General features: G+C 37.8%; 2 protein-coding genes across 8 annotated transcripts in view; one reads left to right on the top strand and one right to left on the bottom strand.

Annotated features, from left to right (window-relative positions):
- Window positions 1-27860, top strand: part of TBCD (tubulin folding cofactor D) — a 579906-nt gene that overhangs the window by 199918 nt on the left and 352128 nt on the right. The window lies entirely within an intron of this gene.
- B3GNTL1 (UDP-GlcNAc:betaGal beta-1,3-N-acetylglucosaminyltransferase like 1) overlaps window positions 1-27860 on the bottom strand; it is a 114423-nt gene that overhangs the window by 85567 nt on the left and 996 nt on the right. For 2 of the 3 annotated variants that reach the window (XM_064675702.1, XM_064675703.1), the window contains exons 2-5: window positions 23788-23904; window positions 23570-23669; window positions 18780-18844; window positions 9596-9661 (exon numbers count right to left, since the gene is read on the bottom strand). In XM_064675702.1, the coding sequence (XP_064531772.1) occupies window positions 9596-9661; window positions 18780-18844; window positions 23570-23669; window positions 23788-23904 (348 nt within the window). Of the gene's footprint in view, window positions 1-4395; window positions 4840-9595; window positions 9662-18779; window positions 18845-23569; window positions 23670-23787; window positions 23905-27860 lie in introns of those variants that run through there. The other variant, XM_064675704.1, reaches the window with a different exon arrangement.

Here is a 27860-nt window from a genome sequence, read left to right as displayed (position 1 = left end):
GAAAAGCAAAACTCATCAGGAGAGAAAATCATGACAGTCCTTTCTTCTACAACAGCAGATGATGTAATCTGCTTTCTAGACAGACAATTACTTTTTTAATGTATTAAAGGTAACTTAGAATTTATTCAGCTATTTATTTAATTGCAATCAGCATTGGCCTCTCTGGAAAAAATATAGAAAAGAATTTATACTTTATTGCAGCAAGAGACAGTGATAGGAAAGAATAGTAAGAGCATAAAATAGTGGGTTTGTCTTAACTGCCAACAAACACATTTGCTGAAAGGCCATACAAGTAAACTTTAAAAATATAAACAGCTTAAAATGAGCTTTGTGGGAAGAAGTGGGCGAATATTCCACCAGTAGCTGCCAACCCTCTCTAGATGGTCTCAGACAGCCCAAGATGTCAAAATAACATTACAGGTCTATGTTTAAGCACCTGTAATAACTCTCCCACTTCACATAATTAGGAGTGGAGTTAATGAATCATATCTAAATAAGATTATCAGAAACAATGTCACAGTTATGCACTTTATGGCACTACATTTAAAACATTTTCAGGAGTTAGAGAACTATAAAGCCAATCCAATATGACAATGATACAATTAAACCAGTACAAATAACAATATAAAATAAGGTTTCTCCATGAAACAGTTGCTCTAAGCTGGTCAGAGAACCCTGGGTTAGCCATGATGTCTGAAATATAGATTTAATGAGCACATTCAATAACTTGTTGATTAACACAAAGCCCTGAGGAACTAGGCAGGATTGCTAAATACATCACTAAATGGCACTATGAGCACACACAGTCACAGTTGTGTGAGTTACAAAACTGTTCCCCTGAAACACAAGATTATTTCAGTCCCACATCTGATAGGTACAAACCCCAGCACTCTGTACCAACAGCAGAGGCTGGTTTTAAATGCAATATTCAGGTGGAGATGCTTCTTATTTTCACCAATTTAAGGTTTTTAAGTTTCCCCTTGCACATATAAATGGAAAAGGAAGCAGGTGAGAGGAAACAAAGTTGAAATGGGTTGACAGTAATTAAAACCAACTCACTTTCTGCAGATGTGGCACTTTTGGGTTTTTTAATCACTACAACTTCCTTTACCACAACCTTTCTTATTCAGGAGGCAGCCTGTGGGTCAGAACTCTCCCGTTGTACTCAAGAGGAAAGGAGGATGCAAAATTAATTAATTAGTCTCCAATTTTTATACCAGTATTTTCCATCCTTGTTTTATAAAAAGAGGAAATGAACAAAGACAGGCAAAAACCCATAAACTCTCCATAAGGCAGTAGGCACTGGGTGAACAAACACATGGGAGTCCTTCATATAATAGGTCTTATTTGAAGGAACCTAATCTTAAGTTGGTTTTTTTTTTAATTGAGCAACCACTGCTGATACTGAAACAGGTAGTGGAAAAATATGCATTTTAGCATGAAAAAATCCACAGCTTTCCTGCACAAAACTAATGCAACTTTCAAAGATTATGTAAAGTAGAAGAGTTTCTTCTACACACCGAGGAAGAAGGTGCAGTGTTGAGTTTCATGTCAGAAATATGACAGAATGATAAAAAGCTCCTCTTAGAAGAGAACATAATTAGCTACTTAGTGAAGCTTTAATTAGAAGTATCATAACATCTGATCCTAGATAATGTCCTGTAAGAAAGACTATGCAAATAACAAGTAATATAGGAAGGATTATCTCTAGGGCATGACACCTTTTTGCCCAATAAGTCTGTTTATGGGTGCCCACAGAGAGAAAAATCCTAAACTAAAGAGCTAATAAGAGTTATTTACGTTATCCTGAATGTTTAAGACAGCTTTAGTTAACCAAGCCTACATCTTGATGTGTAAAGGAAAGGAAGATGCCACCTCTGCTCTCCCTAAACCCTGCTTATTTTTGTTCTAGTCATTTCCACACAGCAATTTCCTTTAAGAAGGATTTAGTGATCATCATTTAATGCAATGAAAAAAGAAAAATAAACAAAAGGAATAGTTTCATGTGGTTAAAATCTTTCCAAAATTATATACTGGGGGAGGAAGGGAATAAAATGTATTTCCTCTCCCTTTCATTTCCAAAGCAGGAAACTGTTCTTCAAAACACCCAATTTGCATTAGGTGTAAATACACAAAACACACCCTGGTGTATTTAAAGCATGTCTTAAAAATTATAAAATATGTTGATGGTGCTGGCTCCCCAGAGAATCCTCTAGGTCAGATGAATATCCATTTCCACAGATGTTCTTATCTTGGAGCAATCCATATTTAAGAACACCTGTTAAACATCCTCCTTTGACACTGGTTCAAGTCCAAAGTCCACGAAAGGATGTTACACGTTTATTTTCAGCACGTAAAAAGAGAGTAATTAAAAGCCAAGGAAGTCTGGATTTTCTTCAGTGAATGTATATGAAAAACAAGAAGTCAAAAGGTGGTGTAACCAGAACGAGCCCAGCTGTGACTGACACACCAAGATTTAAAAGGATGTTGTCGCTCATGTGAAATCATGAAGTATGAATATGACACTTTTGGGAAAACTTCGAGATACTACAGGAAATCTGTAGATAATACAGCAAATTAAATGAGTTTCAGAAGTCCTCTTTGAGTAAGGCCAATATATTGATAACAAGCTCAGGCAGGAAAAAGCTCCAGGCCTCAGAAGCCCTCGTTCAAAATCTGCCACCTTGGGATAAACAAGATCCAAAGACTCAACCTCTGTATTAAGGCAAGTGCACATGCAATTGGAATTAAATAAACTCTTCAGATCCTGTCAAGATGCTTCCAGAACCAGTCCTTCACATAAGGCTTAAGAACAGTCAAAAAGAGCAATGTGTTTGCACTATTTCTGTTTTAAACACGATTTCTCCTGTCTGGAGCTCCACAAAGTACGATTTTAATAGTTATCAACAGAGCAAAATGCCTGAGCACAAGGAGGAGGGGATCTTGACTTTTAAACATTTCATGCTTCAGACAGAGTTTAAGAAATTAAATATGCTGAAAGTATTACAATGAGACATTTGTGAATATCAAACTCCAGTAATCACGATAGTTGATGGGGTTATTGGCATGTGGAAGCCATATTAAACACAAATTTAATTACCCAGTGGTGTAAGTTGGGATGTTTCCCATTTGGGATATTTGATTAAATGTAGAACAGACTTAAGACTGACACTGTGACTTTGAAAACACGCTGTGGTTTTTCAGAAATACCAAGTTAAAAAGAATCTTTAAGGAAGCTGCCTAATAAAAAGCAAAGACACAGCAGAATTCCAGTGATATACATGGAAAGGCACAACTAATGAAAAATACTCTCACATTGTCAAAGAAAGAATGTTCATATTCTTCAGTGCAGAGAAAGAAAAGGAATCATATTTTTTCCTCTTAAACATACTCCACTGTCACCATTTCAGAACAAAACCTTTGCACAACTGCTGCTCTAGTTTCTACCCTCCATACCAAAAGATTATTGAAATATTACAAATAATTTTTAAATTAAAATACATAATGACAATTTCCTGAAGTCATAAATATAGCCTTAATTTGGAGTTACATTTTCCACAAGCTGAAGAAAAATGTTAAAGACTTGGTACTTTGATTACAGTGTGCACTATAAGGGAAGTGAGTATAAAAAGTTCTACTGACCAGAATAGTTAAGACTGGTTCATGAGAATATTTCTCTGGACATCTTTTTTCTCCTAAATCAAAACTTAACTGATGTTTGACAATCAACAACTGCATTTATTCACCTCAGGAATGTAATCTCATTTTCCATTCTGTCTATACCAAAGATGGACCAGAGCCTCTTCAGATCTACTCAGCCCATTTGGTGGAGCAAATTCCTACTAACAGAGTTACACAAACAAATTTGATCTATTCATCATTCAAGACATGACAGTACTGAATTAATTTCTCTTTTATAGCTGTTGTATGAATTAATGCTTATATTAAAGCTAAACTCTAGAGGCAGTGCTTGCTGGGACGTGCCTGGGCAACACACTGATCTGTCTCAAACATGCTGAGTAAGGGACTCACAAGGAGAGCTGATGCAAATTAACTCAGGAGAAACAAAGATTATTTAAGTTCTACACCACGGAGATTTTAATCAACTTCATGTCCAAATGAAACCGTTTATCAACATCAAATCTGCTAAGCCACAAGTGGAAGACAAAACAAGCAAAGGGAGATTGGTAAAACCCGGACTTGAGTGTAAGACACAACGAGGGAAGATCATCAACAACCTTTAACTTGTTGCACGCAGGAAGGATGGAATTTAAATGGAGGTAGAGAGAGGTAATACTCAACATTATGTACTTATGTTTAATGACAGTTTAATAAAACTTCAAACATGCTTTTTGTCTTTTCACACCACAAAATTACACACAAGACACTACTTACCTGCTTTTGCAGTCCAGACTAAAACACTGTCTAATTTAAGTAGAGAAAAGGTAATAAAATCCCTCAGGAATAAAGGCTCAGACTACAGAACAACGTTGTTGACCACTTCCTTGTGACAGCAGATGAGGGATGGCAAAGCACAGGCACTTCTACATGTGCAGTTACACACCTGGGATGGGATGGAAACAGTTGTCTGGATGTTTTTTCCACTGTTTGGGTACACAATGTCTAAACTACTCAGCAAAACAAGTCACTTGGAATACATTATTTACATCCAGTGCTCTTTTGTGTACAAAATAATCCAGTGCACACTCTGACTATAAGAACTGCTCTGACAGTGCAAGACAATGTATGGGAACTGGTCCAGACTACCTACAATTCCCTCCCTCCCCACCTCCAGGGATAAGAGCTACATCCAAAATATGGAACTGAGAGATGATGTAAGAATGTCAATGAATCTTTTTGCACTCAGAACAAAACAAAGCTCGATATTTGTTAAGCCATTCCCCCAGAACTGCTCTCACAGATTAACTCCTATTAAAAAACCTGTGTGTATTGTCAATGCAAAACCAGTTGAAATTGTCAGTCTTTAAATCAGATCTCATTATCACAGTAGCCATATAAACACCGAGAATGCTGATCTTAAAATTCTGTTCCACCTCAATATCTACTTCATGTACCACTAAAACTGTATTTTAATGAAACCTGTAAGAAGGAATCCACTCACTTTATTGTATACTTTTTCTGTGGCTACTAGAAGCAAACCTTTACTTGCAATGTCAGGTATTGATTTAAATTCATAAGGTGGAAGGTAAAAGGACTGACATAATCAGGAATCAACTGGATCTGATCACTTTAGTCACAAGAAAGTGAAATGATTCAAACTAGTGCCCAATAAGCAATAGGGAAGGCAAGTCAGGGAGAGGGGAAAAAACAGTCTTTCTTCTTTCTAACATGTAACAAGTAGAACAGCACAGGGTACAGTGACACTTCAAAAACTTTATTAGATTATGACTTTCAAAATAAATTTTAAAAGTGTGCTCCCAGACCAAGAGAAAAAAAAAAACACCTTAATTTCTAAATGTAGTTAACTTGTGAGGTTCAGCAGGGGTGGGAGAGAAACAGCCAACACCTTTGGCCTAGATGTGCCTTCTACAAAGGACCAGCTCATTTCTCTCCTTCATTTGCTCATTTCTCCAACTCATTTGCCCATTGCACAGTATTTGTTTCCAGCTCTCCCAGAGGCAGGTGAACAGGTCTGTGAGCCACCAGTGCCAGGCATTGTTGGAGTGCACTCCTTCCAATCATCCATCTCAGAGTCACGTTAACCATCAAAGATATGCAGAATTCAGTCAGTTGGTTAACACAGGCAGATAATGCAACAGATAAAAATGGCCTCAGGCACTGCAACTCTTGCTCCAAACCCAAGCTGCAGAATATGCCAAAAATCTGCTTTAGAGATGCAAAATAGTGAGAATTTCTCATTGAAGAAATGCAAATGGTATATTCAGTTTTCTTTCACATGCCTAGGTATCCTGCAGGTTTGAGACAGAGCCTGTAATTTCACAACAAAAAGAAAGGTGCTCCTTGTCACACTGGTACTGATTCACCTCTTATTCAGCCAGTGAAAACAAAAGGAAATAATGTTTTTATCTCCACTGCCCACATTCTGATCCCAGCTGTTGTTTCCTCACTGAGGTAGGAGACAGTCAGGAAAAGTTCAGCTACTTTATAAGCAATTCTGCTGAAAGAAACATACAAAAACTTGAAGCCACGTGTTGTTCATGTGCAAAGTCATATTGTGGGGGACAATATACTCAAATAAAGGGTGGTGAGAGAAAGAATAAAGTTACACCACACCCAGCAGACAATACAGTGTCCAAAAACACCAAAGGTTGGTAGTCATTACATTATCAATAGACAGGATGATGTCCCTAAGTTTTCCAACTGCTAAAAGCAGGGATTCACACTGAGCTGGATATTTCTTAAGCAGAAGTTAAGAATTTGTAGTGTAAATACTCAGAGTCTCAAAAACTTATGTCTTCTGAGAGCTTCTGTTTATAGAATCCCTGTCAACAGGACTTGGAGATGATGTGAAATAATCACCAGAGGACAGGATGACAGCAGTCCTGGAGAGCTGCTTTTAATAAAAAGCACAATGTATTAGTCATTTGTCTTTTGAGATCCCAAATCCTCCACTCTAAACTTACCAAGGACAAAACAGTTCCACCCTATGAGATTTTTTTTTTTAAAAGTCTTCCAGATAAGAGCAGCTTAAGAGAATAGAAATTACCTTGCTCTTTAAAGCACAGTTATGTAGTCTGTGATAGAGGAAATGAGACACAAAGGTTCAGGTTGCTGCAGGGTTCCCCCTGTCACGTTCCAGCACCTGAACCAGGGGACAAGCTTCTTGCTTTTTCAGAGATAGAGACACGTGTTTCCTTGAAGAACAACTCCTTGGGGAGTATCCAGAGGCATCTGATACCTTTGGTTCTGCTGTTTAATAACCAGGATTCAAGTCAGGGTAAGGCAATTTGCATTTAAAAGTAACACAAAAGAGGAAGAACCTCGGGGATTAGTTTGGATCTGGGAGATTTCTCTTGGTGGAGGAAGCTGGAGACTTTTCCTACCTGTAAATCTATAGCAGTAACAACAGCAGACTGAAGCCTCTAATATTATAGCCCAGTCTTCAAATTTGACTCCCAGTAACAATCAGCAGCATCAGGATTAGGAATAAAATTTCTGAACATACACTGAGATTACATAAAGTCAAAAATCCAGGTCAGAAAAAGTTGCAAAACAGTGGAAAGTCCAAGTCTGCAAATTAGAATTTCAGGAACAAACCAAAAAAGCTCACTGCTGCTTCACGGACATTTCTCAAGCTTCTGCTTTTTTTTTTTCCTTTTATTTTTGCCTTTTTTTTTCCCCTCCACCTACTCTGCCACAACTTCAAATACAGAACAAAACATTCAAACACACCCAGCCATCTTCCAAGGCCAGAAAACTGAATGGCACAATTATTCTGAGGGCAGCAGAGAGATCATTCTTTTAAGAACACCATTCCACCCTGACATGGGTCAATAGATTTGTGACAAGAAGATCAACTTTTCTCAAAGTTCTGTCAGAACTTTAGAGGGGCTCTGGACCAAACTAATCCATTTGCTCATCAGAAAGAGCTGGATATGTTTCCTTTTCTCCTTCAGGCCTTTGAATCAGAGTTCTGCAAAATACAACATTAACCCAGGTTATACCTCCCATAGGCATTACAAACATTTCTACACCTGCAACAACGAAAATGTCCTGGGTCTGGCAGAGTTGGAGTTAATTTTGCCCACGACAGCCCTCCCAGTGCTGTGTATTGGTAAGTGGAGAGGTGTTGGTAACACTGCTGCTCTGGCTCCTGCTGGGCAGTGCTCCCACAGCAGGGATGCCCCTCCAGCATCCCCCCCTCTCCAGCAGGCTGGGGGTGGGGAGGGGACACAGTCAGGACAGCCAACCCAAACTGACCAAAGGGATATTCCTCTGCTTTTGCTTTTATTAAATTGCCTTTATCTTGACCCTGTAGTCTTTTCCATCTTGTCTTCTCCCACCACCCCATCCTGCTGAGAGGAGTGACACAGTCCAGCCAGGGCCAGCCCACCACAAGTACTGCAACAGGACCACAAGTTTAGGTGAGTTTAGAACACAGGAATAACAAGTTAGTCCTGTTTAGAACAGACCCTTCAGTCTACTCAGGCCCTCCTTATTACTTGTTTGACTGTCATTTAATAGTTCACACTGAATGTTGTTGGGCAGATTATAAACAAAACAGTTGAAGGGTGTTCTAAGCAGACTAGAAACTGCTCAGTTGAATTTAGTCTAATTTAAAAAAGTCTTCATATACAGCTATAGATGCCACATAAGCAAGAAATAGGATAGCTCTTGAAACTAATTTCCATAAAACAAGCTTACTGGATCAACTTGCCTCTCCGGTTTTTTTGGCATTTGGCTGCGGGATTACATGAACTGATCGCTATCAGAACAAAAACAACTTTCGATTTATCATTTTATTATGTTCATAATGTGAATCAGGTTAACTGCTACTCAGGCAGTACCAAAACTGTAATTTAATAAATTACATCGTGAAGGATTATCAGATTTCGAAGAGCCTGCTGCAGGTGGTGTGATGAGCAGGTTCACAGCCCACCACCAGCAGCAGGTTGTTTGGCAGACATTCCTCAGCTGAAATGACTACAATCATCTCTACTTTGAAGCAAGAGTGTTTTGGAGGAAAAGTTCAAAAGGTGTTTAATTCCCAGACAGTGATAATCCTAAAACTGTCTGTTTTGTTCAGAGACCTGCAGGAAATACCTACTTGACAGATCAAGTCAATTGACCTTCCCTTTCCAGACACCTCTTGCACATTGAAATAACTTTCACAAGAGGAAATGTCAGAGATGTGCAAACAATAAGGCTGATTTTGCTGAAAATGGCTGATAGGAACACGAATTCGGTTTTCAAGTTTATAAAGGAATATCTATATCAATAACATGGAGAAATAAAGTTAGAGCCTTAACAAATTATTTATATATATATTCAGGTAAGTAGAGCATATACACAAAGTCTCTCTAACGAATACTGACTCTAATCACAGAAAATCATTTAAAATCAAAAGCATATAGATCAGAGAAGAACTATCTCACAGTGTTTCCAAGAGTTTATTTCACAGGAATAAAGAATGGCCTTCTAATACTGTTTTCTTTTGCAGGCAGACATAGGGGGAAACACCATCTGAACTGTAGGCCAATTTTTCAGTAATAACAAACCCATACATTCCCCATGGTTTATAGTCTCTCAAATATTAAAACCAGATAAACCATAGCTGTAGCCAATCCTTTGCAGCTTTTCACATGACTTAAGCTACATAAAAAGAGCATTCTCCTTTAGATCACAGACATCAGCCAAACCTGTATATTCCTTTGCAAAAGAGTATCACTGTTATAATGAGATCTGGTTTTCTGAACAGAGAAAATAAAAAGAAGAAGAGAAGTTCAATCAAAGCTCCTATTCAGTGCAAGGATTAAAAATAAAGGAAAAGAATAAACCAGTTATTGCTTTGCCTCTACCAGCCCGACTGTGAAATTTTCATATCCTTTTAAAGATGTATCCGGAACTCTGTAAAAGAAAAACCCACAAATACACACAAGAAAAAAGTACTCACACTGTTTGGGTGTTGAATGGCAACTTGGTGCTGCAGCCTAACCCGCTGTGGCATCATCACATCATCCTGGAATAAATAGCACACTGTTACTGAACATAAAAAGGGTCACAGTACAGTACTGACACACAGCAGAATATGCTGCTAAATTAACATCATTTTACTGGCTTGCAGTCAGAAATGCAAATGGAACAGATATTAAGAGTCTTCACACTTTTCATGGGTAAAACTCAGTGCTGCTCAAGCTGGAAGTGATCAAAACTATGATGTGACAACGGCGCTGGGATCTCAAACACACGTCGACAGCACCCACACATTTATTTCTCAAAAACTCACCAACTCTTGCACAACTCCCAGAGCAGCACTGGCAGTGTCAGCACAGGGAACTAATCTTGATTAAAACCTTGATTTGAGCCACCTCAGCAATACAAGGAAATGTTCTCTTTAGTCTGGCTGTACCTTGTTTCATTGACAATGACAAGCCTTCGGTGTCTAGATCTAGAAATATGTCATATATCATGAGCACAGAAACTAGCATTTGTGAAATGATAAAATTCTAGAGAAAAAGGAAAAAAGGAAAGTACCCACACTCTTAAAATGCATCAGCATTGGCACTGGCTTTAAACACACCACCTAGATTTCGACTTCGTGTTAGTACTTCCACTTGTAGCATAAAGATCTGTTTTACTTACATACAGAAAGGTTGCTTTTTGAAGAGTCAGTAACCTTGCATACCTTCGCTGGACAGCTAGGAGAGATTCCTTTCAAAATCATATTATTTCCTGTTGAGAATTAAATCCTTTCTAGACCATGATTTTACAGTCTATAAAAACTTTAGCCCAAATTCTCTTCCCTAAATTTAGCCTCCTAAGGTTTCTGACTATATTGTTTTCCATTTTGGTGCCATATTTCCTCCCTTTTAAAGGATCAGACTTTCTTAGATGCTGGTGAAAGCTAACACAGCCTATTTCTTCTCAGAATATTTCCAAATAACTTTATCAGGCAAACATAATTCAAAGGAGCCCTGATTTCCTGTTCAACAGCCTCTCTTTTAACAGTTTGTCACTCTAAGGAAATTCCTACTAAAGCCAAAAACCCCAATATGGAATTTGCAACAACTTTCACAATAAAACTTCCCATCAAATCAACGGCAACAAAAATATATATCTTGGTGCTTAAATATCTCAAGCTTAAAGGGTTGAATGACCTTGCTAAAAAGGTGCCACTATAGTTTTATCAAAACAACTCATGATGAAAAAAGTTTTAGAAGTAGATCCAACTATTTAATACAATTCAAGGTTAAAGATAAAACAAATGAATAGTAAAACTGACCCTTATCACATCCAAGTTTATAAAAGATGGAAGGATTACATTGCCAAAAGCATTTTTCTGTATTTTGTATTTAGGATATATTTAGTAACAAGCATGACAGCTGTTACTGATTTTGAGTGAAAAAACCCTTCTGATTTCTCAACGTCTGTACATGACTTACATCAAAACTACAACAGAATTATTTACCATTTAATCCACTTTATCAATAAGGCACCAGAATTCCTGTACTTATCCTGTACAAATGTTCCAATAAAACCTTTACTCTATTTCCCAGAAGAACCATAATCCTATTGCCAAATACAGAGCTGATTTTCATAAACTAAAACCTGGTTTGCACATAAGCAATAGGAGATAACTTTTAACTGAGCCTTGTTCACTCCTTTACAAGTAGCTAAAGATTCTTATATGTCTTCTTGTTAAATATGGAAAAAAAGAGAGAATGAAAAAGAAATCTACCCAAAAGTATGGAATTTCAATGCTTATAACACTGTTACTATAATCTCTTACAAGATACAAAATATGTGCTAAAAGATTCCACTGTTTATGACCCCTCACAACAGAGAGAAATTTAACAGAACTTATACACAGAGGTGAAAAATAATCTTGATTTAAAAATGTTAAATCAGCCTGGAAGGTATTCAAACCAAATTCAAACATCCCATTCACCAAACAGCTCAATGTCATGTTTTCAGCAGAGGACAATTTGACAGGAGTGGCCTCGTTCCCTTAACAAAACTGTGTCATTTTGGTGCCATTGGCAAAACACACATCAACAGCTCTGGGTCTCAGGCTATCAGAGAGCATCAGTGTTCTGCAAACTCCAGCTAAAGAGGGGGCACTAGAACCACAAAAATGCCTCTTTTTATTAATACAGCTTTGTTCTCTAATGTTGGAAAACTCTATGAACTCTTATCCTGAATGACCTTTGGGTTTTTTATAATTTTGTCTTTTTTTTTTTTTTTATTAATAGCTTTACACATCTGCTGCACTGATGTACTGTTCTGTGCTGCTTCCATGTTCATGAAAGGAGAAAGAAAGAAGGGGGGAAAAAAAGAATATAATAGTTAAAAGTATAATCTCAAATAAAATAATACAGGAATCAGGCAATAAGGAAGAACAGCATAAAATACAAGTCACATCCCAGACAAAACTGAGGCACATCAGTCATTCTTGGACTCAGGTTGGGCAACTATGACAGAAAGGCAGCTGCAAAATCCACCTTCAACAGATCCTTCACTATTGATGCCTGGGCCAAAGTGGAAACCAGAATATATTTATAGTGAAATCATCTTAAGGAATGTGGATATATTTGAGACCAGTGTTTAAAAACCAAATTAAAGTCTAATGAGTAAAACCAAAACAACTGTACCACAAAACAAGAGCATTTTAAATTTTTTTTCAACTTCAGAGGCCATTGGTAGGAGTGAGAGGCCCAACCATGCACTGTAGTGATAAGAGTTTATGGAATTTTAGCAACTGTAATACTGGACAATTACGAAGTTAAAGGTATTTTATCCAGCTGTACATTATGCAATCACAAATACAGTTTTGTTGTATTCATGATATTGAATTCAGAAAACACGTTGCCAGACTTTGGTTTCTACAGTTAGAGTTTGGTCGTCTTATTTTGGTTTAAAACTGAGAACAAAACCTCAGTAATTAGACAAACACTTTCAAAATTATTTTTCACTCCTGTCATGTCAGACAGAAAAAAAAGGGCTTATCCAAATGTAGCCAAAAAAGGGAAGTTTATTTAGTTTGTTTCTGTCTCCTAGGTGAGAGTGGGGAAGATAACAATGCCAGCAGTGAGTTACACTGAATATATAATTTTAAAAACCAGAAGTTTAACAGAAGTTTCTACTGAAATTCAATTTTCTCTGTTTACATGGAAGTTTCTAATGGATGTCCCCTAGAAGATATACAGCAGACAGGATGAAGAGAGAATGAAAGAATGGAAATAACAGGTTTAAAATAAATGCTAAGTAAATGGAAGCCTTCCCTAATCATATACTTGCAATACTGTAGCTAAGCAAGAATGAATCTGTAAAGAAATCTTTTCTCATGTAACCCCACTCACCAAACTTAGCAGAAAAATTTAGAAAAGTCTCAGGTAATAGATGGGTTTGCTGTCACCTAAATACGTTCATCCATGCAAATAAGTCCAAATAAAGGAAATAAAGCAACAAATAGAAACTTTTTCAGGCACCCAAAATAATGCAGAATTTATAGGAATTTTGGTGATTCCAAACATGCTGCTTCTTCTGCAGGAGGAGAACAGGAGCAGGAGAACAATTTGCTGAAAGATGAGGAATGAAAAGGAGTTTATTTCACAGGAGAAGGAAGCCGAGGTTTCAGGGGCAGCCCAGAAGAGTTTGTGGCAGTGGGGCCGTGACCCCCAGCACCTCCCAGCCCTGTTCTGCTCCTGTCCCACCCCACTCACCCTCTGCAGACCTGCCCTGCTCCTGCCGAGTTCCACACCCTCAGCTGGGCTGCTCTCCTCCCAGCCTCGGGCACCAGGCTTGATAAAAACACACACAATTTACACTGAGCTAATTGCCTTGTTTCACTTAACTCGCATGTTTAGCTGGAGAAAAGGAAAACTAAACCCATAGGCTGAGCTTAAGGACGCTACTCAAAGCTGTTGCTGTTTCAGGATGGGTTTCTTAAATCAATTTGGATAAAGTCAAATGACAAGCATTCACTGGCCTCTTCAACCAGGCTGCCTGCACCACACTGAGCTCCACAGTGATAACTTCATGTTTTCCCTTAAAAGTGGGGGGTTCTGAACTTCAGAAAGTAAAACAAAATATACAGCTCAATGTAAAATACACTTTTGGCACCCAAGGGCAAGTTCATAAAAAATAAGACACTAATTGTAGCTCAGTATTGTAGTGCTTTCTTAGGCTCACATTACAGACTCAGCATCACAGGCTTTTCCAAATTCCCTTCATGTTTGGCTACTCAAAAAAAAAAAAAAAATTGAGACTTGATACCCTCCACCCCCATAATAACAGCACCTTCTTTCTGCTGCAGTTATTACACGTAAAACACAACCAGTAGAAGCACCAGGAGGAATGTTTCACTCACTGAGCAACAATATGGCATCTCCAAAGTCTTTCAATCCATCAAATGGTCATTCATTTGTGCTGCACCTGCTCAGACCATAGTGAAAATCTTTCTTTGCTATTGTTCAGTTCAGCTCCTTGAACCAGGGAAATGAAAGGTCTGGGACCTCCAAAGCTTGGCCTGTCAGCAGCTCTACCAAAGCAAATACCCTGATCCCAGGCAGTTCTCCAGGGGCAGGTTTTTAAAACAGCCTCACACTATCAAACTCATCAAATCAGGCACTCTAATGGCACCCACGAGTCACCTGAGACTAATGATCTGTCAGTACTTGCAAAATCATAGGAAAAAAATACTACTCTTCTGTTTCTGCTCCTGAATTAAACTGAGAAAGAAGGGGACAAGAAAGAAAACACTTCAAAGTTTAAGAAGCTGACTGCACTGACCACCTTTCTATTCTTGAGCATGGCAACAAACAGGTCTACATGGAAGATATACTGGTGTTCTTATGAGCCTCACCATATTTTTATGGAATGTTTTAATTCAGCATCACTACTAGTTGATCAGGACATTTTCAAGCTAGCTCCCACCTCAGTGCATTTGTTCAATAAATGCAGACAATGCCTTTTCATATCTCACTTTTCTGTGGTTATTGGAGTTCACCTTTGATTTTTCTCACAGTTGGGCCACTGAAAATAAAGTGTGTGAGTGTTTGCAGCCAAGGGAAGCAGGTTACTCACATGGGGCTCCACAGCAAAGCCAATAAACTTAGAGAAGAGTCAAATCCTCACTGTCAATTCCAAACACTCCAAACAGAGAGATGTTATGGCAACCAAATCCAGAAGGTTTGCTTCTTCATTTATGAAACAGAAAATTAACATTGCACATAGCAGATAAAGGCATTTCATCTGTTTTTAGTACAAGCACATCCTTACAGAACAATAAAAGCAAAGATGCTTTCGAGCACTTCTAGTTTGATTTTTTGGGGCTCATTAGTGATTCAGACACATGGACAACTCTTCTGGACAGAAAGGGTCTTCTAGTAATAGAGTTCATCACTACATCCACTTATCTGCTATTTGAGTAACAGCTTTATTTCAGTTTTTAAATCAGAGGATAAAATTCTCAGGGAATGGCATGTTAACAACAGAAACCAAACACATGGAGTCTGATCACTGCTTCATTTCCTAAGCTATACAGGTGTTAATTTGAAAGGGAGAATATTTTAAAAGTTTCTTAGTGCCTGTAATATATATATATATATATATAATGGCAACTAACAAGAAATCCATGTTTTCAAACCCAGCAGGTTATGGAAACAGTAAAACCAAGCAGCTCTGTTTATAACTGAATGCTATTTTGAAGGCTGAAACATTTAGCTGAGGTCCAACCTCCTTCCTCCCAGACCTTTATCAAGAGCCCCTCGAGGAAGTGGGTTTGAACTTGAAACTCAAGGAACACATGAAATTTCACAGCAATTTAAAAATTACCGTTCCCAACTTAAATCACACAAGCAAATCTCACAACCAGAAAGGCTCAGGTCAGCAGCTGCCACTTAAACATGGGAATGTCAAATCCAGTGGTCCTGGATTCACTGGTGGTGAACAAAACTCAGCTGTGTCCCTGTGGCATTTTCAGCCCTTAGTGGCGACACGGTTTAGAGTCACATCTTTGAACTGCCTGAGAATCTCTGGAACAGTGATACACTGCCAACAGAGCCTTTCAAAAGATTAAAACAAGCGTGGCAAGGACTCGAGTGAATATGACTGGCTTTGAAATACTGCAGGTCAAAAAAGGACACATTTTTATATTTCTCCTTTAACAATCCCCAACAACACACTGATTAAACCTGAAAGAATTGGAAACTCCACAGATGATTAAGATGAAATGAAAGCTTGTTCCTTTTTAAAGAAGTACAGTTTTACACAAGTATAGGCATGTTTAAGTGAATGTCAAAGAAAACAGCAGTTCAAAGCAGCAAACAGAATTTTTAGTGTAAGAGTTCTGCTGGGGAAATGCTTGTAACAAAGATGGCATGACCCCAGAGAACTGACAAACTACAGCTACAGCACAATGAAACTGGTAGATAAAGTCATAACTGCAGACAGTTTTAGGAGAGTAAAGCTAACACTGAAATATTTTGCATAATTAGATCTCATTTCCTGGTACTATAAATGTTAAATATGAAAAATTTGTGAAGTATCTTCAATTTTTCTACTTGTTTTCCCAGCGGGGAAAAAAATGCCTCAGTAGCTTAGAGGTGAAATCTGCAAGAACAACCATGGCAAAAACACTGCACAATGGCTGTTAGTCAAACAGCTGCCACTTCATACTAGAATGGGCTGATCAAATTCTGACAGTTCTGAGCTCTGCAACCTTTTTTTTCCACATTTCTTCCCAGTTTGTTGTCCTCACAAATCTGTGTTGAGAGACATAACACAAGCAGCTTGACTCCAGCTGGAATGGCAAGCAAAACAGCCTCTCTGGAGCCAGTACTTCCAAAGATGCTCCCACATATGTTCCTACATCCTTTTACTCCGAGAAGACAGAGTAATGCACAAAGAGCCACCGTGTATTTCTGCACCTTTATGCAAAATCCCCATTCCCAGCCCCGTTTTCTCTCCACATCCACCTACAGCAAACCTGAAGCTGTGGCTGCACTTCTGAAGGTCAGTTCCCTGGCACTGCTGCAGCACATTCCAGAGGGCTGATATCAGCATTCCTTCCTAGAGAGCTGGATACTGGATTGGTGAGTGCAATGAAGAAGGTAGGTGGTGTGTGGAAGCAGAGTTGTTAAACAGCTGGCAACATCTGTGTTTCAGCATTTATCACACAACATTGACCAGCTACAGCCAAAACATTGAGCAATTTTTAGACTTGGAGCAGTTTCCACAGTCATTTTTATTTCCTCCGATCTGTTTTCAGCAAAAAGAATGCTAGTCACAGGGACAGACAGCAGAAAATGCATTTAATTAATGCAAATTATTAATTAATTTTGATATTTCTTTTGTATCGAGATTAAGCTTGATAGTTCAGAATGCCTCTGTTTTGAAGCAGAAATAAAAGTGCACAGAACAGAAAATCTTTGTAACTCCTCCCAAGCTTATCCACACTGTAAGTCATAAAATTCTCAACTCACCTCAAGTAGATCTTAATGATATTAAATAGAAGCTTATGCTAATGATAATATTGCAGAAATACAAAATTATTATTCCTTATTATATTCCTTAGTAGTTGTAATTTGTTTCCCTGATGTTTTGTTTTCCTGCATAGTTAGCCAGCAAACAGAAACAACACAGCAGCATGAAGATGTACACCACTTGGTAAATAACAAATGTAGAATTCTGAAGATATCACTGTAAAAATATGAATTAATTTCATTTAGATAATTTAATTCTCTAGCTTGCTGCTTGTGATTTACAAACAATTAGACCTGTCTGGATTGAAAAGAAAGACTAACCTATAATTTGCCTCAGTAGATTATTTTGAGATAGAAGATATGAAGCTCCATGTGACAATGGTAGACTAATTTCTCATTCATGTACATGTGGACTCAATTAATTTCAGTCAACATAAGTACATATGTAACTCATACAGACTGCCTGGAATGCCCCCTGCAATGTGGGATCTGTCCAAGCCTGGAATACCTGAGCTTTGGAAATCATAAGATCTGGGGTTTTTTTCATTTTAGATATATAAACAGCCTCACTGACTCCAAACACAGGAGAGTTAAATCATTTGTATAGACAAAATGGCACTTGGCTTTGTGTCTGCCCAAGTAAAGCAAAAAGAACTTGATCCTGAGTTCATCCACCTCAGCACAACTGGCATCACTCCAGTTACTTCCTGGCATAATTTATGAGGTCCCTCCACTCTTCCATGACCTGCCCAGTCAGGTGACCAAAATCACATCAGTGGCTTTTGTGTTCCTCTTTCCTCAGCACACTTTGTTTATGAAATGGACGCTGATGCTCAGTGCTGGAGAGGAAATATTTACTTTTTGGTGTTTGTGAAAACGACCTTTTCAAACCCCAGTAACTTCACCTTCCATAAACTTATATACAAAAATTTACATGAAATACACTCTGTAAAACAAACAAACACACACCACCACCCCCAACCAACAAACTATGAAATGAGGACAAATTCAAATAAACACATTTTACAAGGCACACTGAGCACAGTAATAACTTAACAAAAGCAAGAATAAAGGCCAAGAAAGCCACCTGCAAAATGTAATTTTTCATATGGTACAAGATATTTCAGTTGCATTTCCTTGGGTCAGCAGAAATATAGTACCTCTTAACCTCTTAACTGTCCTGCAACAGTATACTGAATAATTCACAGAATTTTAACACATCAAGCCCAATCCTTATCTCTGGGTTTTTGAGCTGAATGGCTCCACGGAAGGTATCCCACAAAGGACTGGGAAAAAAATTCAAGATGGAAGGTGAGACCTCTCCTGTTTTGCATCAAAAAGCCACAGATTAGCTCTTAGTTTCAATACAATTTTCTGTAGAATGTGGGAAAGAAAAATCCTGAAAACACCTAAATACCAACCTGGCCCAGCCCTGCTCACACCAGCCTGTGGAATCTGATATAATCAAAGAATGGTGTGAGGCTTTCTACAAGTTGGAAGATAACTTTGGAGCTATAAATAGTAACCAGCACATTTAACACCCAAACACCTTTAAACAGCTTGTCTTTAAGGCAAATCAAACAATTAACAACTACATTAAAACCAATAAAATTATACCGACAAAACCAAGTTAGACAAAATGCGTTAACTTACTGAATCCAGAAAGCAGAGATAGGCTCCTGAGCTCTGAATTACTGCTTGATTTTTAGCAAATCCAACTGTTGAGAAAACAAAGATAAAATTATGGGGTAGTTTTTACCACTGTATTTTTTTAAATCTTACTATTGTCAGGAACAGATGAAAGAAAATACGAGAATCAGTATCACAGAAAGTCCACGATTTCTCCATATTTAAAACAAGGTAATTTGTAAATATTTAAATAGGATGCCTACTTCAGTCTTCTTCTCTGAGTGATTATCAGCATTCTACCATCAAGCAGAATACTTTTGCTGGCCTCCATAAAGATATAATGTGTAATACATATCTTGAGAAGCCCAGCTGTTTAGGTTTCACATCCAGAACCTCAGGTCATGGAATCCCAGAATGGTTTGGGTTGGAAGGAACTTAGTTCCATCCCCTGCAAAGAGCAGGTGCTGAAAACCCTTGGCTGTATATACATTCACCTTTAAAGTCATAACAAATACCAACAAATCATAAAAGAGGCAAAGAAAGACCCAGAAACTGCTGTTCTTCCCATCAGGGGTACAGGTCCTCAAAAGGACTCAAAAATTAAGTTCTGTTCTGTGATGCTTGTTAAATATAAAGTTTGCAAACACAAAAACTTTAAGTGCCCTTTGTAATGCAGAGGGGAGCCAAAGCAGGACTGATTAGATACACACAAGGAGCACAAAGCTAATTTATACCATAACATCAAATACATCTGCAAGGCAGGAGAGATTACCTGGGATAATTTCTGCTGGTAGACAAGGTCTACCTAAGAACATTCTGAATTCTTCTCCTGGGCAGCATTATATGAAAAGACCACACTGTATCCAGCATCATTCTGGAAAATTCTGTATGAATTCCACTTGGTCACATATGTAACACTTCAGCTTTGAAGTATTTATGGAACCAAGTCAGGGAATCCAGCATAAGAGTGCCCTGACTTGCAAACCAAATGATGTGAAGATACACAATACAATATGGGAGTTTTATTCTTTAATGGGAAAACTGGAAATGTAAAGCCAAAAAATCCCGCTATGAAGCAGAGGAGAATAATTTTAACTAACATTATCCCCAAAGTTTCAGATTTTGCATTTGAAAAATGCAGACTTCTCTAATTCTCTACTCTTTTTATGTGATAAAGTTTAAGTTTGCTCAGGGAATAAACTTAACTGGGCTCAAAGGTTCCCTGAGCTGCAATGCACGTGCTCCTTGGCTTTTTTGCTGAGTTGTCCAAGCACAGAAAAAGACTTATGACTGCATTTCTTGCTGCCTCCAAGGAACATTATGTCAACTACCACCAGAACACTACCAATAAAGTCTCTTCCTTATAACTCTGTTACTCTTATGTACTTTAATCCTCACCTTAATGTCTCTTCATCGTGGATTTCTTGGACTTATGATCTTACAGTTTAATTACACAGTACCTTTCATACACATATGAATATCTAATCTCACATATACAGTGACTCTCAGTCTCCTTCCTATTGGCAGTGAAAAAGCAGCTGGCAAAGACAGGAGCTGCCCCAACAGCAGAGCTGAATCCTGGCACGAGCAGTTTTAGTGGGAAACAACTGATGGCAGCTCAGCAGGTCTGGACATGCCAAGCCAGCAAAACCCCAATGCTGAGGAGGTCCCTACTAAAGCAAGAGGTAAAAGAGCAGGACAGAAAAACAGGACAGAATTAAAATTTGCCCAACATCAAACAAATCAGCACCATCATACAATTCATACTTTACAGCAATTACCAAGTGTAAAACAGCCTGTACTTACATTTCAATTAATTTCATTGCCATACCCCAATATTTCAACCACCTTCAGTTGACAATAATGAAGGATAAAGAACCAAAATTGAAGGAAAAAAGTGAAGGAGACTCAAAAGCAACTACAAGATGACAATTTTTTACATGATAACTATCTTACTCTATAAACTTCCTGAAATATTTCAGATGTTATTTTCAAATAAACCACTTGAAATAAAATCGTGAAATATCTAGTATTTGTTACGAGAGAGAGTTGGAAAATATTTCTTTCTCGGATTAAGACAGAACCATCCTGAAGCTTTCCAGCTATTTTTTAGAGAGGAGAGAAGAAAATACACATATTTCTTGAATTATTAATAAGGGAGATATAAATCCCCATAGAAGAAACAAGGTATTAAAAATTGCTTCGCCACAACAAATTCTATGTTTGGCATGAGTAAAAAAAATATCTTTAATATTACTCTACTGAACAAAATGAAATGTTTGTGCCAGGTCTCTGAGTTTTGTAAGGCCTGCTTACTTGGTGAAAAGAGCCTGTTACCATGGTTACAGCCGTAAAAACTTAAGCCTCAGTGAGATATTAACATTCCTCACTCTTGGAAAGAAAAAGGTTTCCTTTTTTTAGGCAAGTGACCCTTTCTTTTTTTCTAGGTTCCCCCCCCCCCCTTTCTTTTACATGTTAGAAAAGAATCAGAAATAAATCCTAATCTTGTGTAAATAGTTGAAGATGTGAAGCCTGACTAGGACATTGTTTCTGTACCAAAGCATCTTCTTTTAAAGGCAAGACTCCTTACAGTTGTACCTAGTCCTTAACATAATAAAAGTAAATCACTGAAAGCAAACAAATACTATGGATTTCAAGTAACCTGCTCCTAAAATGTAACAACTGTGAAGGAAAGATGTCTTTGTTTTAATGGTGGCCTGAGAGTGACTTCCATATCAATGAGCTTTGTTTTTTCAGCACAACTATGCATTTCATACTGTTATTTAAAACAATGCTCACAGCTGCATCCCCCATCCCCAGTTAATTAAAGATCTGCTCAGGTTGCAGCTACACCAACGCTGAGAAATGCATGTTAAGCCAAAATATAACCTGACATATCCCTAATGGCACAATGTACTTGGAATTCACAACAGGAACTCATTTTTAGGTTCAGTTTCCTGAAGTGCAAAGGTGAACTGAAGTCAAAATTCTAACATAAGTTATTATCAGAGCATCGTGCCTGTGTGTTCTGGCAAACTAAAAACTAGTTTATACACAATTGATACAGCACTCTATAAGCAACAAGACTTTAGACATAGAAAATGTTTATAAAAATGGAAAAGATGTTACACAACATGATAGTATTAGCAAAAACATTACTAATCAACAAAGTATCATAATTAACAACCTCTGGGATTATTCTTTGCTTTGAGAAATTGCAACCTTCTTAGCTTCTAGATCATCAGCTACTAAGATAAGTGAGATTTGAAAGGAGACTGATCACCCCCAGTGGAGGGAGGGAAAAAAAGAAGACAAATTTCCAGGAATACGAGTAATTCTTGACATTGCTCAATTCCAGCTGTATCAGTGGCCCAAAAGAGAAAAATTCCCTCTACAAACCCCGTCTGCCTTTTCTCATCACCAGCCCAATAATGCTAATATTGCAAGAGCTGCACTGTCAAAACAACACCAGCTCATGCTAGAGATACTAAAATACTAAAAATATTTATAGTAACAGTTATGCTGTGTTACTTCAGTATTGCTGGGTCTGACAACTGTTTAAAACCAGCTGTAAAGTCTACAGTCAGATAAATGACAGTAAATAAAGCCCAGGGCCTATACCAGGTTGTAGATTAATTCAGTGCCCAAACTCCCAATTTATTTGCATGTTTCAACAGGGGATGAAAATTAAACCTCCTGAAACAGAACTGGGCTTTTGCATAGGAGGATCATTTTGAAGAGACTCTAATAAACTTTGGTTTCTTTCCACTTACAAAAAGGGCATTTAGTTAAAAAGCAGAAACTGTCCAGCTTTTGGTATTAGGGTGTTTCCAAAGCGTGACTTCTAAGCGAGATAACTTGACAGACACAAATTTGGACCAGTTTTAAAACAATTCCTACCTGTCTACTCATTGCAACCAAGTCCAGAATGACAGAAACATTAGTTCCACAGCTCCCCCACAAAATGTGAGCACACTGTTCCTGCTTTGTCCTGCTGTTCTCCTCCACAGACAGGATCTTCCAACTTCAGTGTCACTCAACAGCAGCTTCTTCAAAGAGCAACGGGCTTGTATTTCTATTTTACCTTTTAGGAAGCTTTTGTGCTAAAAAACCCTAAAGATAAACCAACCAAATTAAGCAGAAGAAAATCTCTTGCAGAGATTTGTTTGTAATCTCCTGCAGTGGGTAAATGTGATTCACATGAGCATGTAAATCAATGGGGAATCACATCATACACGTATCTGGCAGCTCAGTAAACACACTGGGTTAGCCCTCTGAGTGAGTACTTAGGAGTTCAGTGAGAGCTTTTAGCTCAATCAAAACTATTCTGAAAGCTCTGTTTATATTTGATCATCAAAGGGATCAAAAACGTATTTTTTTTTCTATTTCAAGGCCTATTTTACAAGACTGAAAGAAATGCATACACTTTTTAAACCTTCATGAACAAAATCTTACATTTCTTTTTTCTTAAAACCCATCTCCTGAAGACAAATCAGATATCAGAAAGCCACAGTAAAACTGTAAGCATTAACAACATTGTGTACACTACAATTAAACAAAATTCTTTTGCAGAGTAGAGCACAAGTGCTAAGCCAAGTTCTTCTTTCCTGGACATATAAACAAATTCTACACATCCCAAACCAACAGGGCCAAGCTCTAAATTGGAATGAGTTTTTGAAGGGAGAGCTCTGGAAAACAACGTGGCTTTTTTCCATTGCAATGCAAATGGCTACAAAGACACTTCTCAAACTAAAACCCAGAAAGTGCCTGCGATAAAAATCTAATTCTCACAAAATCTCTATTAAGCTACATACCACCTCGAGGTTCAGATGAATCATTACTCCCAATGATTACTGGAATACCAACTTCTTCCAACTTGAGCTTCCATTTTTCAATTATTTCAGCTGACCCATCCTAGAAAAAATAATGGCATAGATGCAGCTATTTCAGTTTTTATGGTGAACTAAACCAAAAATTCCTGTCAGAGACAGTATTTTCTTGGACACTATTTTAAGGAAGGTCTGAAACATACCTTACTGGCATCATTAAAAATTGACAGCTCCAGGGTTCCTTCAAAATCTTGTTCCCAAACTGACTTTAAGCATTCATCTAACCAGCATTCACTGTTGTGAACAGGCACAATGACAGACTACAAAAAAACCAAACAAAAATCCACGTGCATGTCAGTAAGCACTATTTTTGTTTACTTACAGTATAAGAACATTTATTAAAAAGGGGAAGTGCCAGATCCTTCTGAAACTAACTTTCACCAAAAAAACTCATCTTAAAAACATGCAGGCAAAGAACCTTTATTTTCATTATAAATATATGATTTGCTTTTTGCTCTATTGAAGTTTTTTTATAAATTAAAAGTTCTACAAGATAGAAGAAGTCCAATGAAACAGGAGAGGCCACTGAACCAAATCCACTAAAAAAAGCCATCAGTAACACCATCCTAACCTATTTATGGTTTTCCTGCATTTCTTAAGACACTCTTTACTTCTGTCTTCCACATATATATATTATTCTTTAATTTTTCTTTAAACACACTACCTAATTGGAGATGTTCAAATATGCAGCCTGGACCTTTGGGCTCTAGCCAAGTTTCTAAAAATTATTCAATCTACAAGTGCTCTTAAGCACATCAGAAGTTGCTGTATGATGTAGTTCCATACTCTGCCATCCCAATTGCAGCTTTTCCTCTTACAGCCTCTTGGTTCAGACGTGCACACAAAACAGGAAAACCTCTCTGAGACATTTTAAAGTTGGTTAGAAATCAGAGATGAGGGGTTTCTCTGTTCAGTTACTCCCCACTGTTCTAATTATCCCCAAAAAGCCAACAACCCCCAAAATTCTGAAATAAAAAAAGAACATATTCCTTTCACAGAATTCCAAGTGCTGAGGAATTAGCCCAGTAATACACTGGCTATGTTTGTAAAGGGAGAGCCCAAGCCTGTACCTGTTAAAATTGCTGATAGATGAGGAACTTAAGGGCCTAAGTAACTCATAAAAAGTCTCAGGGGACATTTCAAGAAGTCCCTAGAAACAGAACTTAAACTCCTTATTGTGTGGGGTAACCATAAACACATGGTTGGAAGAAAGAGAGGATTAGTCCCTATTGTGAGCAGGCGAGAACCTCAGGAAACAAAATACTGGAGGGATCCTGAAATTGAATTATTCACGATTTAGTGCCATGTGAGCACATGTAAATCGTGTGGATACACACAGATGAATATATTAGTAGGCAGATTTTTAAACACTGAGGAGCACAGGTAGGACAGAGCAGGATGTATGGGACAATAATTAACAATATTTCACCGCCAAATAAAATAGTAAACCTGCCTAAAATGGATGAACCTCCTGATCTTTGGCAGGATGATGTAGCAGGTGAAAGGGCTAGTTAAATGAAGTAGAAGGAAAACTATCTAAAATTTTAAGCAAAGCAGGCCTTTGACTTGTGTTTTGGAGAGGTAAATAAATAAAATAAGGAGAAACAAAAAAATAAGAGAGAAATTGATTACCCAACAATTACAACACACAGACAAAAAAGGTTATTTCAGAACTGTCTCTGATTAGTACTTTGAGACTACAAAATAGCCACAAATCTGAGATTCTAAACTAATATTCAATTTACTCAGGATTTTAATATCCTTTGTGTCAAGATGGCAATTAAAATACAACCTTATGCATTCATGAATAAGGTACACACATTAATGAATCTAACACACTTATTCAGGAAAAAAGGGCTCCACAACTCTTTCAATGACAACATAAATTTGCTACTATTTTGTACATCCAGAAAAATCAGTTATTTTTTGTTTTCTGATTCACTCAGTAAAAATTTGACTATACCATCACAAATGAGCTTGCTGTTGGTTTGAGAACTGGAACTTCTTTGCTTTTTTTCCATAGTGAACTCCTGTTTTAAGTCAGAACAGCAGTGCAAAATAGCAAGATGATGTTTGACCTCCCTGTTGAGTTCAAACTGAAAGCAGGAAAACCCAGTACTTATATACAGCACATATAAAACAGCCATAAACACCTGCTGGCACTGAGGTGCTCTGAACTCGACATAATAACACATAATACATTACTATGCTCCTGAGCACATTACTGAGAGCAAATTCTTCTTTCACAGAACTATGCCCACCATGCAGAGCTGCCAAACTAAGGTACAGAGCTGAACTGCTGATGACACCTCTGTGTAAAACCTGAAAAAACAACAAATCCACACAAATAACTGCACTCAGAGATATGATTAATGTACCAGAGGACTGCTGATGTTGTACACTGGAGTCTCCTCAGGTTCCACCATTCTTGCTCAGCTTACTGGTTTTCTGTGTATACTTTTATTTTAAGCCAAGGATGAATCAAAAATCTAAACTTTCATTTCTCCCTAGTCCATTACTACATTTGCACTCTGGCTTAAGTGTTGCAGTTGGCACCTGTGCTGAACTGGGCAGTTGTAAACTGGCCTTTATCTTCCTGTGTCACAACACTTCAACCTCCCTGGATCATTTAAAGAGGGAAAAACATGAACCAGGGCACTATTTCACTTACTTTGCATTCTCATGGCAAAAATACCAGCTGGTAGTAACTTCAAGAAACTGTGTCTGCTTCTTCTGTCCCAAAACAAGATCAACTACAGTTCTATCACTGCTGACAAATCCTGTCTCCAGGGAGAAATACAAACCTTGCTAAGGAAATCACTACAAGCAGGGATAAGGGAGACCTGGAATACAGTTTTCCCAGTGTCCTTTTGCTGCAGCTTATGCCACTATTCCCAATTCCAGCACAGGTGATTTATTCCAGTTCTCTTTTCATATATTTGAAGACTGTTACCATAATAGTGAACTACAGAAATACGTGTAAAGCTCTCAAATTAATTTTGAGTATTTGGGACATAAACTGCAAACAACTAACGTGTTTCTATCGATATAAGATCATCTGAGTGGTGACTGAGTCAGAATGACCATTTCATTAGCTGGGACTGATTTACAGCAGCATCAACAGAGGAGGAGTTTCATGGCCTGTGAGCCAAGTGCGACTCTTAAAACACAGAGCTGTGAATCAAACCTGGATTTGAGCACTGTGACACTGCCTGGGTTTCTCTGAACTTCTAGAGTGAGATCTGAAGTGATTTTGGCTATTTTTAGCCATGTAGTTTTGCTATCACTGAGCTGAAGAACAATTCTTGGCTTCGCTGCAAAGTGAATTTTGTATGGCAAAAATGACCCAGTGTGAAATGGGTAACAAGTGTTTCAATCCCCCTTCGTCCACAGATGTATCACTGAACCCAAAAACTCCCTCCCCTCCCTCAGGAAGACCACTGAAAAACATAACATCAGTCACAAAACTGAAGAGGAGAAAGGTGAGGTTTTAAATAAAAATAAAGTTGTCAGAAACTGTGCAGCTGAATGTATTGTGATGTTTTTGGTCTCACCACCATCACCCTCCAAGAATATGGATGACAAACATCTCCAAAGGGAAAACTTTGAGTTTCCACCAATTTCAGTTCAAGCAGGCTCCTACCTGCCCCCGTATCTCAGTGTGGAAAATAACTTTGGAAAAGCATTTTAACACTGCTATTTTTCAAGGAAGTTTTCCTACGAGCCATTATTCCAAACTATTTCCAAACTCAGGGCTGTTGGTGGAAACACACCAGCTTTGTCAAACCTCATACACGGGATACTTTAAATTAAATTAACTTAAATTAACCCAGAGAGGTTTTCAGGCCACAGACTTTGACCTGCCTTTAGGATCTGAGACTCTGTGATGTTGTTCATCCTTTTTACTTGCCCGTTGATTTGTATGTTATTATTTTTCAGGCATTTGCCAGAGTAACCTTACATTGTTGCCAAACTCCATCAACTGTGTGTGTATAAATTTAATAGATGTAACAGACATATGTTTGTGTATGCTTTACTTCTATATAAATTTTTATATTATATATAATTTTGACATATATGTATAATTTTAATAAATGTAATAACAAAACAAATGCTTTTATATATCTTTATTATACCATTTCTACAGATATGTATAAATTTAATAAATTTAACAGCAAAACTAATCTTTATATATATCTTTATTATATACTGTCTA

The sequence above is a fragment of the Pseudopipra pipra genome, chromosome 19, assembly GCF_036250125.1.
Source record: "Pseudopipra pipra isolate bDixPip1 chromosome 19, bDixPip1.hap1, whole genome shotgun sequence".
Classification (NCBI taxonomy): domain Eukaryota; kingdom Metazoa; phylum Chordata; class Aves; order Passeriformes; family Pipridae; genus Pseudopipra; species Pseudopipra pipra.
This window is presented reverse-complemented; position numbering and strand designations above follow the sequence as displayed.